Below are 18,727 nucleotides of genomic sequence, written 5' to 3'. Positions count from 1 at the left end.
TTTTTATAGCGCCAGCGCACTGAGCTGATGCAGTGTTACACGTTCAACCATGAGTCAAGCTGGAGATAATACCACCTATCAGTTTAAATGTGGCACTTCCTTTGCAGACCTCATACATTTAAAATGTATCTATATGGTGATACGTGTCCGGGGCATCCCATGCAATGTGTCCTGTCACTCTGAGGTCTGGGGCGAGGACCGGTGGTGTGACCTTGTTTATAGGGAGGCATACACACACTCGGCATATGTTAAACAAACTTCAACCAAATAGAGTATTGATACTTAATAATTTAGAAGGGGATGGAGCCTTCATCAGTTTGGTAGTCATCCCCGCCAGTGCTCCCCTTGTCCGCCCCATGCTGTTCAAATACATTATTTGTAAATGCCTATGTAGAGGGTTGCTAGGCGACAAAGCTAAAAGAAACATATTTAACTCAATTTATGTCCCTGATTAAAATGGATGCTCGAGGGGTGCCTCTGAAATTGCAAATATTTGATAAATGGCCACAGGATTCATATGTCGAGGCGGGGAAACATTTTCCAGCCTCAACGGTGTGAGAGGCGGCCGGTTGGGATGCAAAGAGAGAACAGGCCAGGTAACTGCTTTCAGAATCCAGCCAATATAACTTCAGCACATCAAAGACGCCTTGTTGGAGTATTATAGTTAAATGACAGACTGTTCAATCCCATTCCCTGACACCAGTACAGGACATTTCATCATGACCTATGCTTTGCATACCATTTGTTTTTTTACATTAAGGTCCTTTTCATATCAACACAGTTGGTCAATATTAACATCATCCGCACGCCCCTTCTTAGATTTGACCTGTCGTTCTATTTTAAACAAATACGCGCGCCGTAAATTGTTTTCCATTGATATAATTGTGTCGCTGCGTAGTGAATGTATCGTGCGCATCAGCGCTTCAAAATAACGTCGCACAGTGCGGTAAATGAGATTTCTCTCACGGGAGCGGAAATCACGTTTTCATTTAATGTCCACCCAACACGAGACACGCCGAAGGAAAATTTTACCACCAGCGCACAGTAACAATTCGTCAGTTTACCACCTTTCGCGATCAATATTATCCATAATACAGTTTTTTTTTTGGGTTAGATCACGTAAATATGAATGTGTCGTTAAACCCGCCACCACCCGACAGCCAATTTAGTAAGGGTTGTCATCTCCTACACACCGGCGTGCTGTACTAGTGACGAATTGGCACGTTCTGTTTACGTGACAACCCTTACTAGTTGGCTGTGTCGGGTGGTGGCGGGTTTTAACGACACATTCATATTTACGCGCTCTAACCACCCAAAAAACCCCATCTTATAATACGTTTCGTCAGTTGGGGAATTTGGGCCCCTCGGTAAAAAACAAAACAAATGTAGGTTATGGCCGCGTCGTCGTCGTTTCTGCGTTGTGGGGCAGGAGCAGCAGCAGCAGCAATGGGTTTCACTGAGAGTTCACCTTCCCTCCTCGCCCCTGGGATTTGTATAAATTGTTTATTAGATGCATCTTAGCCCGGTTCGCAATTAACCCGAGGAAATCCCGTGCCGCGTGGCGTGCAACAAATTCGCCGTTGGAATTGAAGAGAAAATGCCTCCGCGGTCGGAGCCCGTGGTTAATTTAACAGGCCACGAAACCTTGTTCCGCGGTGTGTCGCGTATCACGAAGAGAACAAAGCGCCTAAAAGCTGACGACGAAATGGTGACCCGGTTTGGTAATATATTGATTTGCATGTGCATATATATAACAAACAAAAACTTTGAAAATACAAAACACAAGTGCACACTCGGGTGTGCGCAGAGTTACCCCGAAGCAAAACTACTAATAATGAGATAGCAACACGACTGATGTATACCAATGGGACACATCCACGGTGGACTTTGACGACGTCACCAATGAACCATTTGGGGAATTCCGCAGGATACAATGGGGCATCCCCACTACCCCTCCACCACTCCGCCAGCCCGCCGCAGAGCACCGAACGACTTCATTAAACATTTACAGCACTCCCACACACTTTAGCAGTGGCTTGGGACAAATGGAACGCCTCGGGGGGGTGTGTGTGTGGGGGGGGGAATTAGCAACGAAACGGTTGCAGCGCCCCACTTTAATTTATTCAGCTCGTTCTCTCGCGTGCACATTTTTGTAAAGGCTTTTTTTTCAATCGTGAGCGCGACGTTACACATTGTATGTGTGTGTGTGCTCTGTGCTTCAGCTTGCTCGCTCCAGACGGGCGCCAGCGAGCGCGTGTGCGTTGTCGCCAGACGCAGCATATTTAGACTGCGTGAGGAATCCGATGAGCTGTAAAGCTCTTTTTCACAGATGTCCAGTTAGGGGCCACGGGGTAAGAACGTTACAACAGCAAAGAGTAAACACAAACACGATGGGAGTGCAAAAACAAACCACCCAAACACTAAACCATCCCCTTCCTACCAGGCAAAGCCCACTGAGATCTGAACTTATTTTTCAGAACCACAGTTGATAGCTCAACAAAGTGGCCTATCAGTTGGACATTTATAGCACCAGAATCATCTAAATAATCTCAGTGCAGGCGCGTTCGTGGTACCGTCTGGACAGTGCCCCCCTCCCCACACACTCTATTCTATCAGCTGCTGCGATTCGATTCAAGAATTGATTCATTGTGGTTTCATTTGTACCGTATTTGTACATTTAAAAACAATTGTATATTCCCTCGTGTCTTGTAAAACAACATTAACTCCGCACGAGCTTAAATGTAACGGGATGCGGTATAATTCGCGGACAATTTGAATGCATCTCATCGACTGCTCCTTGCGAAGGTGGTTGGACGCGCGCCTCGAAAACGACTCGACGCTTCGTTCCACGTTTGTTGACGTTGTGGGGGAGGTCACTCGAGCAATTGGGGAAAAGCGCACCCAGACAGCGAACCGTTTCTCACGGCTCGTGCCTTGTGCACACACGAACGATGTTTGACTGTCAGCGTCTTCCGAGTTTGCAGCTATCCGGTGTCACGGGGTTTGTGATGATGCATTTTGAGACGGGCAGATTGGGCGCAGTGGTTTTTCAGCCACGAGACACTGTGCTGGGATTGGAGTGCATTTATAAGAATGTTTAACGTTTTCGTTTTTGTATGCAAAATATGTTACATAAGGCAGGGGGTATATCCTATTTGTGACAATCTGTGAGCATTAACGTTGCCAATTTGCTTTTCATATTTTATGCATGGGCTGTCATGTACACTGGTTGTGCACTAATAACTCTATGCCAAGTTAACGTTCTGTTTTGTTAATTATCCATTTTTTCCTGGATGAGTTATGTAATAGGATAAATTAATCGATGTCAAAATTTTTACGATGTACATCCGCTCCCGTTATCCCGTAGCGAAAGGGTAATTTAGTCATGGTCATGATTATCAATTAATATTTTTTGTCTGTTTATTTTTTGGGTCAGATCGCGTTATTATTTATAAATGTGTCGCAACCCTCCCCCACCCGACAATCCACCTGCTGGAAGATGTCTCTGCTCATGGCAATGTCGGTCATGGGGATTGGTTTGACCATACTTCACCACGCTGGTCAGTGTTGGTTGGTGTAAACGGGACAAGGCTGGGGAAGGCGAGGTTGGTTCAGATGTCACTCACCACTGGTCGGGAATCGAACTCAGTCCGCCGTCGGGTTTATGGTGGAGTGCACTATCCACACTGCACCACCACTAGCCCTTACATCACCACTCGTACGAGAATTAATATTTTACAGAGCCAATCCTTTACACGGGGTCATGCGACTCAGGTAACAGTTAAAACGTGCTTGACGTCACGCCAGCATGCTCGCCTGGAAACCGTCACTATCACTGCGTAATGCGATCACCTTGTCTGCTCGATGTTTCCGCCATCACAAACACAAAGGCCTCCCGCGACGACAGCTCATAATTATCAGCGTATACGCACGCACGGGAGGTGCGTTCAGTTACATGCGAGAAGGATATTTAAAATAATCATTGTAAAGATCAGCCGTGATCAACCATGACACTGTCATCATCAGCGTTGATCAGTCGAAGGCCTCCCCAAGTCATCTCTCACGATCCTGTCAGCTAATAATCCACCTAGTTCGTACCGCCATGCGACCCAATATCGTCGCTTCGTTCCACTGATAGGCGTGCTGTCGGGCTCGTTCTTTTTCCTGTGAAAAGAGCTTTATAGATCATCAGATTCCTCTTCTGTGGCTGCGACTCCGTTATTATTCTTGCCCACTTACTTTTTCTGACGTGTTGTTTTTAAAACTTGCCACTATTATTTAATCCGCATGGTTCCTCTTGTCTCTCAAGGCAATCCCAAGCATACAACAAATCTCCACTTTTTGTTTCGATTCACATATTCTGTTGCTGATACATATATTTCACAGAAGGTAGTACTGACTAAACACTTTCTTCTTCTGGCACGCTGGCACGCAGGCATGTTTTTCCATCTCTCTGTTTCATTTTTTTTTCGTCCACTTTTGATAGGAGTCTTCAGGAACCTTGTACACTTTTGCGGTGTTTTCCAGTGTCAATGTTTCCAACAGATATGTTCAGCTGTCGAGTAAACTCGTTCTACTTGCCATTTGTTTTTCTGACATTTATCTAGTCCAAAGTTGGAGCAGCCTAACCCTTTCTAACATTTGAACCTTATGGCAGTAGCCCAGGGTACCACAGTACCCCGGCTCTCGCATAATGTCCGTGATGTAGTAATTTTTAGTCTGATGATGGTCGTCGATGCGGCAATCGACTCATCTCGACGAGCTGTACGCGATGCACCGCTACGGTGCGTACCGCGAGCGTTGAGGGTTTCAGCGCAATCGTCCTCGCTGCGTTTCGACATCACGGAGTAGTACTGATTTTGGATTGATTGGTACCCCAGTCGCAGAGTTAAGTACACTCCTGGAAAAAATAGTGTCCCAGAAATAAAATATTACTGGTAGGAACCTCTGGTTACACCAGCCCACAGGAGATTATTGTGTCCGTCCGTCTGTCGTGCAGGGAGGGGCTGGGTGGGGAGGGAGGGGCTGGGTGGGGGGTGGGAGGGGTGGGGCTGGGTGTGGAGGGGCTGGTCACCCCGTGGTGCCTTATAAAACTCAACATTTAACCTACTCATGCCGGCTTGTGCCCGCCCTCACAGTCGGGCATATTTGCGGAATACACCACGCGGCCGTTGACCCTGGCCATTGACAGAGCAACCCAACGTTCCTACCAGCTCCCTCCGCAGGACAATGTGTTTAATTGCCTCGGCCATTTTTTATTATTTGGTATCCCGGGGTACCGACATGAGGATCATTTCCCGCAGTTCATTCTCATTGGACGTTTTGCCAACTATGTTGCCAGCAAAATATGATAGGGTTAATATTTTCGCCATTAATATTTATGCAACTGTGTCTCCAATCCAATTTTATGAAACTATTTTCAACTCTTGGTGTGAATAATGTTTCGAAATCTTGTCAACTTGTCTCTTTCCCATTTTGAGTATATTGGTACTTTCTTCATATATATGTTTTGTTTGGCAATTATTATTTTTTATTTAAAATCTATGTTTAAATGTAGGCCTTCTTTGGTGAGATTAGATCACTAAATCAATTTCTACTAATTTACTATTTCAAATAAATATCTGAAACATATTTCTTATCTGAATTAATCCCGGTCTCCCCTTCAATAAGTCGCACTGACGTACGTGGTGAAGTATGGTCAAACACCAACCTGCTACAAACGTGACGTGAAGAGGCTTTCACCTATTAGTGGATTTGAAATTTCCAGTCTTAGGAAATTATTCTTACAGTAAATGCAGCACAGGTCACATGAAGTTGAAAAATGCACCCCCTTCTTATGTTCTGTCTGGGAATATATTTCAAAACATATTCTCAATTATTTGTAGGTTATATCACCATTGTTAAGTTGTCTGTGACAGTTCAATTGCAGCCTAACAATGCGCATTGCGCTTGAAAGCATCAAAATATGCCAGGCCAAATTTAGGTCACGCAAATAAATGTAGCAGGTAAGAGCCACGCTAATTAACAGCCGTGTAACAGATTCATCTCATCACCAATTCCATTGATATAATTCTGGGTCTCAATTCTATTCTTCTCTTTTTTGTCTTGTTTTTAAAATTTTATTTGGAGATGGCCATGTGGCTCAGAGGTCAGGTAAGCTGAGTTTGAATCCTTGGAGCTAAAGGATAAATTAGTCGATGGTCTCCTCCCGGCTCTGACACTTAAATATCGAACATTACTCCCCTAAGTAGAGTCAATGGGAAATTGCCACCCACTCTTGAGTGGACGGGAGGTCAATAAAAGGGGGTAGCTCTGTGACGTCCGCTTCCACGGGTCATTTTTTAATACGAAGGGTTATAGCCTGCTCTGAGAGCGAGGTATCTGTTTAGTCATAGGTATTTTCCGAGCTTAGTATTTTTTGTGCTGCTTTATTTGGTAATGGTGTGGTATTGTAACGATGCAAAGTCCCCTTACCATAGTGCTGAAGAATGTCCACCACTGGCTCACGGTTGCCAATGTTTGATAAACACTGCCCAATGTTCATATTTGGGTTTAGCTTTATGAATATCCGGGCAATAAGATATTGACACCCAGGACAAGATTGATCATTTAAGATTTGTATTTTATTTGTGCCTTACCTGATCATTTTTTCCGACGTTGACGCAATTATTCTCAAAAACCACACATTAGTTCAACAGTTCATTGTGATGGCATCGATAATTAATTGGATATGTTTTCAAGTTAAAATTTTCCACAGCCCTTTGAGTGAGACGGTCAATGGGGGTCAAAACCTATTGCCAAGCTATTATTTGAGAATGAAACATTGCATTAAATATTAAATCTTGCTTAAATAGGATGGCTTGCTAATGTTCTCTATATATATTTTTAGAATACAGCTCAAGACCTAAACATGTACATATTCGATAATCCCCTCAGATACTGTATGCAATTTCTAAAATCGTGTTAATAACAACGTAATAATTTACAACCTTTCTCAGTACACTGCTTTCTAGAAGAAGGCCTTCCTTACGTTGTGTCAGTCATGGGGGGTTGTTTGATCATACTTCACCACGCTGGTCAGAGTATGGGTTTTGCGAATTGTGCAGCGAGGGTTGTATGTCGTGGGGGTTCCAGGACCGGTTCAGATACGACTGCCAAGGATTGTGAGACGTGGCCAGGAACTGAAATCACGTGGGGCCTGTAGCGTAATACTGTATAACCAAATAAATAGGGTAAAATTATTTAATGTTATACTTTGGTTATTTTACGTGGATAACATTGAGGAACAAACGGTTATTTTTCCCTGTATTGTATTCTAATAACACGTTTCCCGCACCTCCAATTAGCACGGTTGGCTACCTATGGTGCGAACAAAGTTCAACACACACACATATATCTACGTAATAAACTGCTATTCTCACTTCGGTGTTCACCTCAACATCTTTTTTTTCTTGCACAAGCATCGTGGTGTATGCGAGCAACAGATATTGAATGAAATCTTTAGGTAACACTGTATTGTGCTGTGGGAAATAGGTGGCAATGAATTAACATGTTTGCACAGAGTAAATTTTCTCAAAGTCAATAATTGCTTATTTCAGCATCGATTTTATAGCATTGTAGATGAAATATAGTGCACAATTGCATAAACTGTTGGTTACAAAATAAACACAAAAGATCTAAATTATGACCCAGATGCACCTCAGTCAAAGAATCGCGATGTACAAATTATCAATCTATACAGTATTAGCATTTAGATTGCCAGAAAACACATACACATTAATAAATAATGTGGTAGTATTCACGTTACTAGGCCAATTAGAGATTGTGTGTTTTATGTTGAAATAATACACAAAGCTTACATAAAAACCTTCTATCACAAGTGCTCGAGATGGACATTGCATCGGTTATAACCGCCTTTGTCACCCATTATAGGATGAACGATGTACTTTCTTTAGCCAGGAAACTCTTACCGAGTCTGAAGATTCTATTTAAGAAGGTTTCTGCGTTGGGAACCCATAGTATCTGGAGAAATCCCAGTGTGGGTTAAAAATTGGCATTATCCTGGACGAGTTCAGAGACAATGTTAGCTGGGTCGGGAAACCCAGGTCGCTGGGTTTGAAGTGCAGTGCACAATCCACTTGTGCACCACCGTTCACCAAATTGTTAAATTATGCTGGGTAACAACTCAAAGCTTTGCACAGATAGATTCAAGATTCCACTGCTGTATTTCAATCTCCTGGCCACCTTCCAACCCACGCAAACTATACCTGGCGTGTCCACTCTCCCATCACCAGTATTCACCATGCTCAAAACTGCTTAGCTTCTGAGACTTCAATAAATGTAACACCTTTCGGCGTGATTTGATCTGTTGATTTTTTTCTCCCGGTTTGCATGCTTGGCGTGAGGACACTGTTAGTGGATACTGAAGGGTGGTTTACTGAGGAGCAGCGAAGAGAGAGATTTGCCTCGCACCACGAAACTTTGATGAGAGATGCGAACCTCAGGAGGCTGATGTTTTTGTACTGCTGCAAAGCTATCGGATGATTTGTAACCACCATTACTGTGGTCGTCTTACAAATATTTTTTTTTCTGTCCACAATGAGGACTGGGAGCCACTTGGGACGGGCGTATTCAAGTTGTGATGTGTGGACAGAGATTGTCACACTGCACATCGGTGCTGTCTTCGGAGGGAGCGCGCGGCAATCTCAATCGGGTTAGGCGAGCCGTTTAATTAATCATTTCTAGATTTGAAGCTTTCGTGACTGCAAGGATTCATACTCTTGGGATTTTTCGGTAAAGTCACGTAGGTAAAAAAAAATGAATAAAAGTAAAATAAAAAAATAATCATCTTGGACGCTGGCGGTGCTTCGTTCTCGTGGCAAGGGATACATTTCTTTCCCCCCCCCCCCCCAAATATTTAGCAGAGCAGGTGTCGGTGGCCATAAGGGGTAACAGCAGTGACAGAGAAAAACATTTTTGGAAAAAGAAGAAAAACCTGCGGGCAACCACTTTATCTCCTCAATTTGGAGTCTGGGATCACGAATGTCAGCCAGGTTGAGTACAGAAGTTCTCGGTTTTGTGTTTTGAGACCTCGAGTGCTATCACGTTGTCTGCCACCGTGACGCTGTGTCATGACCTGGTGCAAAGCGGTGACACGAAGATGACTAACTGACCATACGTGATTGGCGACTGGGGATTTCATCTCTGGGGGACTGCCGTTTGATTTCGCACACGCAGGAAACGCAAGTCAGCCAAGCTATAGGTGCACGACGATCTTGATTGCGTTCATCGATTACAATTGACGCTGGGGTGGTCGATTCACTCTCGCACATCCGCGAGACGCCTTTCCAGCAACACTGGCTTATGTGACACAATGCAGCTATGGAGGATGTAGTTTTGATTGAGCTTCCACATCACTCCCAGTCAACAGCAGCGTGCGTTAACTAAGCCCACCATCCCTCCCCGTGGTTGGTAAACAACTACCACTTTTTGATAGCAACGTGGAATGTTCACCTCCAGTTCAGGATTGTTGACAGCTCGTTTAAGTAGGATGCCTGGCCAACTGTTAGTTGAATATTACCGATAGTCCTCTGGGATAGCTGACCATTAATTCTAGATTTGAATTTTTCGTGACGGCAAGGATTCATACTCTTAGTTTTTTCGGTAAAGTCACGTAGGTAAAACAATGAAATTAAAATTAATTTAAAAAAATCACGACGTTTCGGAGGCAACACAAGTCTCCGTCATCAGGTGGGACCGTCACAGCTAAATTTGCTGTATCAAGTGAAATTTGCTGTATCACTTGATACAGCAAATTTAGCTGCAACGGCAACACAAGTCTCCGTCATCAGGTGGGACCGTCACAGCTAAATTTGCTCTATCAAGTGAAATTTGCTGTATCACTTGATACAGCAAATTTAGCTGCAACGGCAACACAAGTCTCCATCATCAGGTGGGACCGTCACAGCTAAATTTGCTGTATCAAGTGATACAGCAAATTTCACTTGATACAGCAAATTTAGCTGTGATGGTCCCACCTGATGACAGAGACTTGTGTTGCCTCCGAAACGTCGTGATTTGTATTATTTTATTTACTTTTATTAATTAAAATTTTTTTTTTTACCTACGTGACTTTACCGACAAAACTAAGAGTATAGCTGACCATGTTTTCACTTTGTGATGTTACGCACTGTGGTTAACAAAACTGCACTGCGACCCCAGCCGCCTGAGTTCCAGTGATACCTGAACTTGCCCTGGCCCCCCTTCACCATCCCGCTTTAACCAGCACGGTGAAGTATGGTCAAACAACTACCATTAATAGCAAAGTAGCTGGAATTTCATCCAGGAGCAGATGTAAATACTTTGCATTGTTGATGTCTCAAGGAGTCATATAGTTTTAGCCTGATAGACAACAAGGAAGTTAATATTGTTTTAGTTACGAATGCTATATATTTTTTTAATTTCTCCATATGTTTGTGACGTAAAACATTAAACATGACAAGGTGTTTAAGCAGTGCGGTTGTATTAACGAAACAATTCACTCCGTCTGCTTCACAGTGGAAGTGAACGATGCCGTGACTGCAGGGATTCATCTTCTTGGTTCTTTCGGTAAAGTCACGTAGAAGGGAAATAATAAAATAATACAAATATAACATAATAAAATACAATTCTCACGACGTTTCGGCCACGACGCAAGCAGCCGTCCTCAGGTGAAGAACAGGTCTGTTGGAAAGACAGCGTCTGAATGAACGGCTGCTTGCGTTGTGGCCGAAACGTCGTGAGAATTATTTTATTATGTTTTATTTTATTTATTTTATTATTTCCCTTTTACGTGACTTTACCGAAAGAACCAAGAAGATGCCGTGACGTCGATCGGAGAGGAGAAGGCCGTTGTGTCCCGGGCGTCGTGTTTCAGATCGTCGCGAACATTTTAGAGAACCCTCCTAAAAAAGGAATGTTGAGACTCCGTGAGACTTTCCAAGAGGAAAGAAATGCTACAATAACAAAACGCTTTTATTTGCTACGATTATAATTTTGTCCATTCGAACAAATTACTCTTAAATGAGTCTAATGATGTTAACTATTAAAACGTGTACAACTATGAATGCTAAACTGTGTGTCTTGCATAAATGTGACAAACATTTCATTGAAATGCACACTAGAGCATACACACTAGAGCATACACACTCACAAGCAAATTGTACAAAGACAGTCGCCCTTCCTGTGGGTGGCAACTGTGTGCAGATTTCCTCTGATAAACAGATGCGATCTCCATATTTAAGTGGGGAGCTTTGAAGCAAGGGGCATGGATAATTACAGCACAGATGTCCCATATTTTTTTATTAGTGGGTATGGATCAGCCATAATAGCCGCCTTGGTTTGTAGAAGAGTAAGCTGCACGATCTGGGATGTTCCCTTCTTGGTGGCGCAGCTGAGAGGGATGCGGTGAATAAAAAAAAAACCCTCCTCTGCAAACACCTCGAGCTTAATGTTAAAATGTGCACAGCATAAAAAAACGAAACACATTGGTCAATAACACTGCCTTGAAAGAATATATAATATGGTCTTCATGGCACGTAAAATTATTACATTAATTGGTTTTATGTATGTGTGTACGGATGGATGCATGCATATATCGTGTAAGTAAAATTAGGAATAATTTTCAGCCATTCTCAATCCACCAATGGATGAAGGCATTTGTGTCATGTTTTTTTTTAACCCATATTCACCATGGCGGACATCACTCCGATACTGTGCGTATTTTCAAATACAGCTAAATAAAATGCGGGTAACCGGTAGCAGACATTGTTCACTTTCTTACACAGTTTCGAAAAATGTCCCTGAATCTTGAATTTTCTAAAATATGGGTGTCACCTTTGGACTGAAGACAGACTCTGCTATATTCGTGCCCATTTCATCCCTGTAGCCCTTTGTGTTGTAGTTTTTTTGGTAGGTTGTAATCTTTTGCGTTTTCTCCATGTAAAAATCGTACATCACATTTGTATTCAGCACCATTCAAATCCACATTTGTAGTCCGAGGTTCCAACAACGCAAAAAATATTTTGCTCCCCAATTTTGGTGGACCATTGTTTAAAAAGTTGTTCTGATTTCATGTTTTTACTTAAAGCATAGACTCAATTTTTATTCATTATTGCGACTCCCACTAATTATGACAATTCATTTTAATTTCGAGGGCAAAGGGGTGGGAGGAGGGGGGGCAAATCATAACAGAAATACACACTGTACTTCATTTTAGAAATGTCTCGATACAAGACTCGCCAGCCCTTTGGTAAGCGTGAATCAGTGTTAGACGTGAAAAGCTCTAAACAGGCAAAGTCCATTTATTAGCAAACCCGACATTTATGTTCTGGAATAAAACAATTTGATTGCACCTGTTTCCTGTTGTTCACAGTGTCGTGTGCAATGAAGAGAGCACACGACGCTGCCTCCTAAGGCATAATTAGACCATGCAGCACCGTTATAGCAACTGCAGCTTTGCTTCAAGCAGCACAGCTATGTGATGTGTTAATTGATTTTGGTTAACAGCGGGAGAATTGACATCGCTGAGGACATACGGAGAGGACAAGTATTGATGCACCTTTTGAGCCGTTTTAAAATACTCCACGTTGAAGAAACCACACACATCCACCTCCCGCTTGGCTTCGCCATCATCTCACTCCACTTACGGTGCCAATCAACTTGACCTCAACACACCCGTTAAATGCCTCAACCAGCCGATCTGCCTCTCCCGACAACCAGAGGCTCTCGCTAATTGACTGGAAACCATCTACCCACGTTTCAGACTTGTGAAACTGACCACATCATGTCGTCTTGCCCGTAAAGCTACCAACAAGCTCGTAATGTTGTTTCTGGCATCATACATAAACGAAGGCATAATCTCTGCTGCTAACCACCCGCGTCAACTCCCGTCCAAACGTAATGCCTCTTCTCCATCACAACTATGGCACGACTCCACACCGTCACCGGCCGATTCTTGGCTCGCTCTAAAGTCCCATGATGTTTTAAGGGACAAGTTCACCAGCATCGACTTCATTTGTAAATCTCTGTCGGCGTGTCATGGTCCCCCCTCCTCCCCCCCCCGTGGTCTTTCTTTACGAGAACATCGGAATTAAAACATCAATGGTTATTCGATGTCCAATGTGTATTTAAATTCACCTTTTACAAGACAGAGCAATGCAAATATTCAAAGGCAATAATTATTATCAAAGAAAATGATGCACAGTAATCAATTTAAAAAGGGAAAGAAATGTAATAATATAATAAAGGTTTTTTGTTGCAAGGCCAACACTAAGTTGAGTTACTTTACAAAGATTTGTTGTAAAAAAAGGTTATTCGTAATTTTCTGGGAAAAAGATAATTTCACAAGGCTGTGGTTGAACGGTCGATGCTCAACCACAATCTTGAGTGTAATTACTTAAAATTCTCTATTACACAATGACACGCAAAGGCACTATGCTGTTGTTGAATGCAACTGATGTCTGCTTTCCAGAATACAATCTATAACTTGAAACCGAAGTGCACAACAATTGATACGGGGAACGTGACACCTACTAGGCAAAACTCGTTATTGAAGCAGTCCCAACCGAGTCGGAACACGTGCGCCGGGCAGGGGTCGTCTCTCCCTCCACTCGCCTCTCGGGGTGCCGCCATTGGTCCACGTCAAGATATCATCAGATGGCCCGCAACGATTTTGCGTAGACTTCCGACGACTCGATATTTAGGGGCCGTCCATAAATGACGTCACGCACCTAGGGGGGGAGGGGGGGGTCAGACATTTGTGACGATGTGTGACGAGGGTGGGGGGGGGGTTTGAGAAATGTGACGTCACATTAAAATGCGCAACTTTAAATAAATATAGACAACACGTTCTACTTAATTAAATAGGCGTTTTATAAATGTTTTCTCCTACAACATCAGAGTGCAGCGCCACATTAAATACGCTCTAGAATGACAATAGTTTATAGCGATTTGAGGCATGTTTTATTTTCGGGGGGGGGGGCAGAGCTTTGTGACGTCATATTTGAGGGGGGGTCTGATTTTTTGTGGCGCCGTGTGACGAGAGGGGGGGGGGGGGTCAAAAATCGTCAAAAATCGCGTGACGTCATTTATGGACGGCCCCTATAAAGGTGACGTTGGCTAATGCTTATCCCTTGCCGCAAATTGACGACTTAAGACGTCACTGGCAGGGGCAAACATATTCAGTACCTCGGATCTCTCGTCTGGATTTTGTAAGATTCGATTCGATGCAGAGTCCCGACCAAAGAGGGCATTTAGAACAGCCCAGGGACTGTTTCAATTGAATTGTTTGCCGATGGGGTTAATGATGGCTCCCGGTGCATTTCAATGGTTGATGGATTTAGTGTTTGCAGGCCTCTAGTGGGATGCATGCCTCATATATCTGGACGATGTGATTGCGTTTGGTTGCTCATTCGAGGAGCACCTAAACCAGTTGCGTCAGGTGTTTAGCAGGCGGCCAAGTTGAAGCTAAAACTCTCAAAAGGTCATCTGTTTCAACCGTACGATAGTTGGGCCACATCGTCAGTGTGACGGGGGTCATTACTGACCCTGCAATGACAGCCAATGTAAGGCAGTGGCTCGTGCCAATGTTAGTGTTGGCCGTGCGCAGATTCCTCGAATTTTTGCCCTCTCGGCGATTTGTACTCCAACTTGCCACCGTAGCAAATCCGCTGCATGCGCTTACAAGTAAGAACCAGAGGTTTTCGTGGGGGTGCATAGGAGGAAGATGCTGTCCAGCAGCTGCGCATGTGCCCGATTGAGCACCCCTTGAACTTACCAGGATTACTTGTTACCCTTCATTCTACACACTGATGCTAGCGATGTCGGATTCGGGACTTTGTTGGCGCAGGCGCAAACCGGGAGGGAGATGGTCATAGCGTACGGTATTCACGTTTTCTTTCCCATCGAGCAAAAATACTGTGTTAGAGCTGCTCTCACTTGTGCACTTTGTGCACCAGTTCTGCCTGTACCTGTATGCCTGGAAATTCATAGTACATAATGAACACACGACTTTACACTACTCTCTTCGAATTGACCAGCCATCTGGCCAGATGTTGAGATGGATTGAGCACCTGCAGGAATACAAATTTGATGTCGTTCGTCATAAGGGTACCGGCAATTGCAGTGCAAATGTTCTCTCTCGACTAGGCTCCCCGGTAGGGTGCACGTGTATGACAGGATTTACACGCTGAAAGGAGATTGACCCAGCAGGACGTCAGATTATTGCCTGAGTGTCAGCACGGCTGGATTGAGACTAGTTTTCCCTTGGGGACTATGGATTCGGATACGCAAAGGCCGACTAGATTCAAGGCCAGGACAAAGATGTATCCTTAAACCCCGTTCGGGACTCCATACAAAGAGGGCTGCATCTCGGTTGTCGGGTGTGTTACACTTTTGAAGTTGGGAGGGCCGTGTTGAAAAATCACGATGATTGGCTGGTTATGTCGACGGACGTTCATCGCTGGGTAGAAGCGTACGAGGATTGTGCACGACACCAACCACCCCCCTGCAATCCATCACTGTTTCTGGGGTAAATGAGATAAGATAAGTTGCCCTAGATATCCTGCGTCCCCTTCCCCGTGACTGTTGGTCGGGGCTGAAAACTTGACCCACTGGCCCCTGGCGTGGCCTCTCCCAGACCAGATGGCATAATCCATCACAGAGGCTTTTAAAAGTGAGTATAAGGCCCCCCCCCCCCCAAACACTTTCTGACCAGGGCTGTTATTTTTCATCCCAGTTGCTCAAGGAGGTGTGCGCGAATTTGGACACTAAAAAGCTGCGCACAGCGTCTTACAGCCCGCAGACGGGTTGGGATGGTTCAAATGCTGAAGTACAATATTTCGACCATACTATGCCAAGTAGTCAATGAGAAACAAAGCCATTGGGATGTACACATTCGGGGAGTTCTCGCAATGTGTATCGCTCTACTTGATGTACGGCCGAGAGCCCGCACCCCCGATTGAGAAGAATCTGGCCAAGGCATCGGCTCGCACGAGTTCATGAACGGCGTCTTTCCGGTCACATGTACACTTTTCCAGGAGGAAGCGAGGGAGGTCACCAAGCTGCGAACAAACGGGTTCGGGGCAAAGTGTCGCGACCTGCAATGCAGTGGAAAGTAGACGACTTGGCATGGCTGCATTGTTCGCAAGTGCCGGTCGGCACATCTCCTGTCAAGGTCCTACAGGTTCTGCGGCCGCAATGCGTCCGGATTAAATTGGGAAATCGCCGTTGATGCATTCGACCCTCTCGATTGCAAACATGCGTTCGTGCATCTCACTCATCGCCTTTCTTCCCTTCACCTTTCCAAGTTATTCTTGCACAGTATGGGCTATCATTGGAAGATTAACTTTTTTGGTTTTGTTGTGCAGTTTTCTTATTTACTGTTAATTATTTTGTTTTTCTCTCTCTTTGTCCGCGTTGGGAGCATTAGGAGGGCTAAATTCGATGGGGGGGGGGGGGGGCATTTACGCTTCAGGGTAGTTATTAGGGAAGCATGAACTGGCAACGCTGAAGACGGCTTGGCCTCAAGGTAGGAGCGTCATGTCAAGGTCGTACAGGGGGCACGCTGAGATTTGGGGGGGGGGACGGGACGGGACACGGGGCCATAGCTGAGAGGATGGAAGGGTCACGTGGGGATGCGGGACCATACTCAAGACAAATAATGAAAGAAGATGGTGCTTACGAAGGTGCGAAAAGGGAGATGGGGGAATGGAGGAGGCTCAAGGGAGAGATATTCGGCGGGAAACAAGAAGTAGGGGCTGAGAGGATATATATAAGGGGCGTGTGTCAGGAGCTCCGGGGCTCTGGGAGAAGAGAAGGCTGGGTGGAGAGAGAGCTTCCTACGAGGAGGTTCGTGAAGGGAATCGAACTGAGGTTTGCTGAGTTCACATTCTCAGTGAGCCGTTCGCACATTGCATGATAGTTCAGCGTATGACCATCTAGATTCTAGACAATTCATCACTAAAGTCTTGATGGAAAATCGTCATGTGTGCAAAGGTTATTGCACAGTCGTGGCTAACCTGTGACCTTCTCGTGTGCCCAAGAGAGGAAGTTTGGGGTGAAAAACACAAGGTCCTTACACACACAGCGGAGGCAACGACGACACGGTAAGATTGAGAAACGAGGCGAGGCAGGCGTGGACTTCACAGCAAGCCCACACACCACGAAGCCCACCAGGGTATTGAGATATTTACACCGCAGAACGTATCCGCCGTTAAATTTTACTATCTCCGCATGAACGTCGCGGTCTGTGAAAGGGACATTGAAGACACGTTTGCTGGCGAACGACCTTTGGACGGCGCCGCGTTTATTATGCAACAGGAGGTGACATTCAGAGGGGCTTAGTTACAGGTTGCTGATGGTCTTGTTTGTTCCGAGACCGGCTGTCTCAACTCTCACCTTGGGCACTTCATTCACAGAGTGTGAACGCAAGAGGAGAGGGGAACGGAGTTAGTGTTGTTATAATACAAAGAGTCAACTTAGATTCAGATTTTACCACGATACGTGAACGAACAAAGTTGGATTTAAACAAAACGCCCGCTTGCTCGTCTATATATTTAGAACAGAGTGCTGTATTAATATTGTTGGGCCGTCCCTTGCTCTGCATCTTGTCGGTTGCAAAAGGTGAGTAAAGGAAATGGTCGAACGGGTTTATTGTTGTCGTCGTTATGATGTTGTGTGGCGCTGTTTTGTCAACTTTAGCGTCAGGTGTTTTGTTTGTGGTGGCGATGTGCCGCAGGTGATGATCTGTACAGCTGTACAGTGCGTGCCTTTTTTTTAAACAGATAAACCTGTCAGGAGGTTTAGATGGGCGCCAATTAAACAGGTTCGTCCAAATGTCTTGTGACCCCCAATTAATTGACCCCTAACACCCCCCCCCCACCTTTGCATATTCACTTCTGTTTTAAATAAACCTTTTGAAATTTTAAGTTTTAGAGAATTAAATGTGGGGCAGGGGGGGGATCACAAGACATTTGGACCACCCTGTACAGTATATACACGTAATGTTGAACTTCTTTCGCACCGTACGTAGCCAACCGTGCTCAATCGTAGGTGCGGTAAAGAGTTGTGCTCTTTTTTTCTAAACAAAAAAGGCAAATGTGTGTGAAGTAAGATGAAGATGCAGCAGGACTCAAAAGTTAGACCCAGACTGGCCAAACTGCCTTTTATTTACACAGCAGCAGAGTCACGTTTCAAACACAAGCAGAGGAGGACGCGGTGTCGTCAATGCCCTACTCGTGTTCACTCTCGAATTGCTTCGAATAAACAGACAAAAAAAATGTCTCGTGTCTGTAACGAGTGACGCCTGCAATGGACAGCAGCCGGCCGGCTTCTGTGTTGCAGTGTTGCATTGTGATGCTACAGAAGAACCCATCTGCGTGAACCTCGCTGTGTCACTCACCAACACTGCCCCCTCTCTCTGTGCGCGCACACACACGCAGAGAGAGAGAGACGAGAAGAAGAGGTCTTGGGGAGGAGGCGACGATGGCAGCCAACAACACCGCCAGCATAGCGCAGGCGCGGAAAGCGGTGGAACAGCTGAAGCTGGAGGCGAACATGGACAGAATTAAGGTGCGAGGGCGTTGGCAGGAGAGGCTCGGTTGTACGGTGGGTCGCTTCGGGAAATATTCTGCTTGCAAGCTTTTCAGTGGCCACAGCTCGATTGAGTTCCATTGCGTTGGGGGTTGTT

General features: G+C 44.9%; 1 protein-coding gene across 2 annotated transcripts in view; it reads left to right on the top strand.

Moving 5' to 3' along the window:
* LOC144720073 (guanine nucleotide-binding protein G(I)/G(S)/G(O) subunit gamma-2) overlaps window positions 1-18,727 on the top strand; it is a 39,108-nt gene that overhangs the window by 16,087 nt on the left and 4,294 nt on the right. The window contains exons 1-2 of one of the 2 annotated variants that reach the window (XM_078596538.1): window positions 17,207-17,661; window positions 18,480-18,609. In XM_078596538.1, the coding sequence (XP_078452664.1) occupies window positions 18,523-18,609 (87 nt within the window). In that variant the 5' untranslated portion in view covers window positions 17,207-17,661; window positions 18,480-18,522. Of the gene's footprint in view, window positions 1-17,206; window positions 17,662-18,479; window positions 18,610-18,727 lie in introns of those variants that run through there. The other variant, XM_078596539.1, reaches the window with a different exon arrangement.

The sequence above is a fragment of the Lampetra planeri genome, chromosome 7, assembly GCF_965212315.1.
Source record: "Lampetra planeri chromosome 7, kcLamPlan1.2.h2, whole genome shotgun sequence".
Taxonomy (NCBI): Eukaryota; Metazoa; Chordata; class Hyperoartia; order Petromyzontiformes; family Petromyzontidae; genus Lampetra; species Lampetra planeri.
Note: the sequence above shows the minus strand (reverse complement) of the source record. Positions and strands in the feature narration are given on the sequence as shown.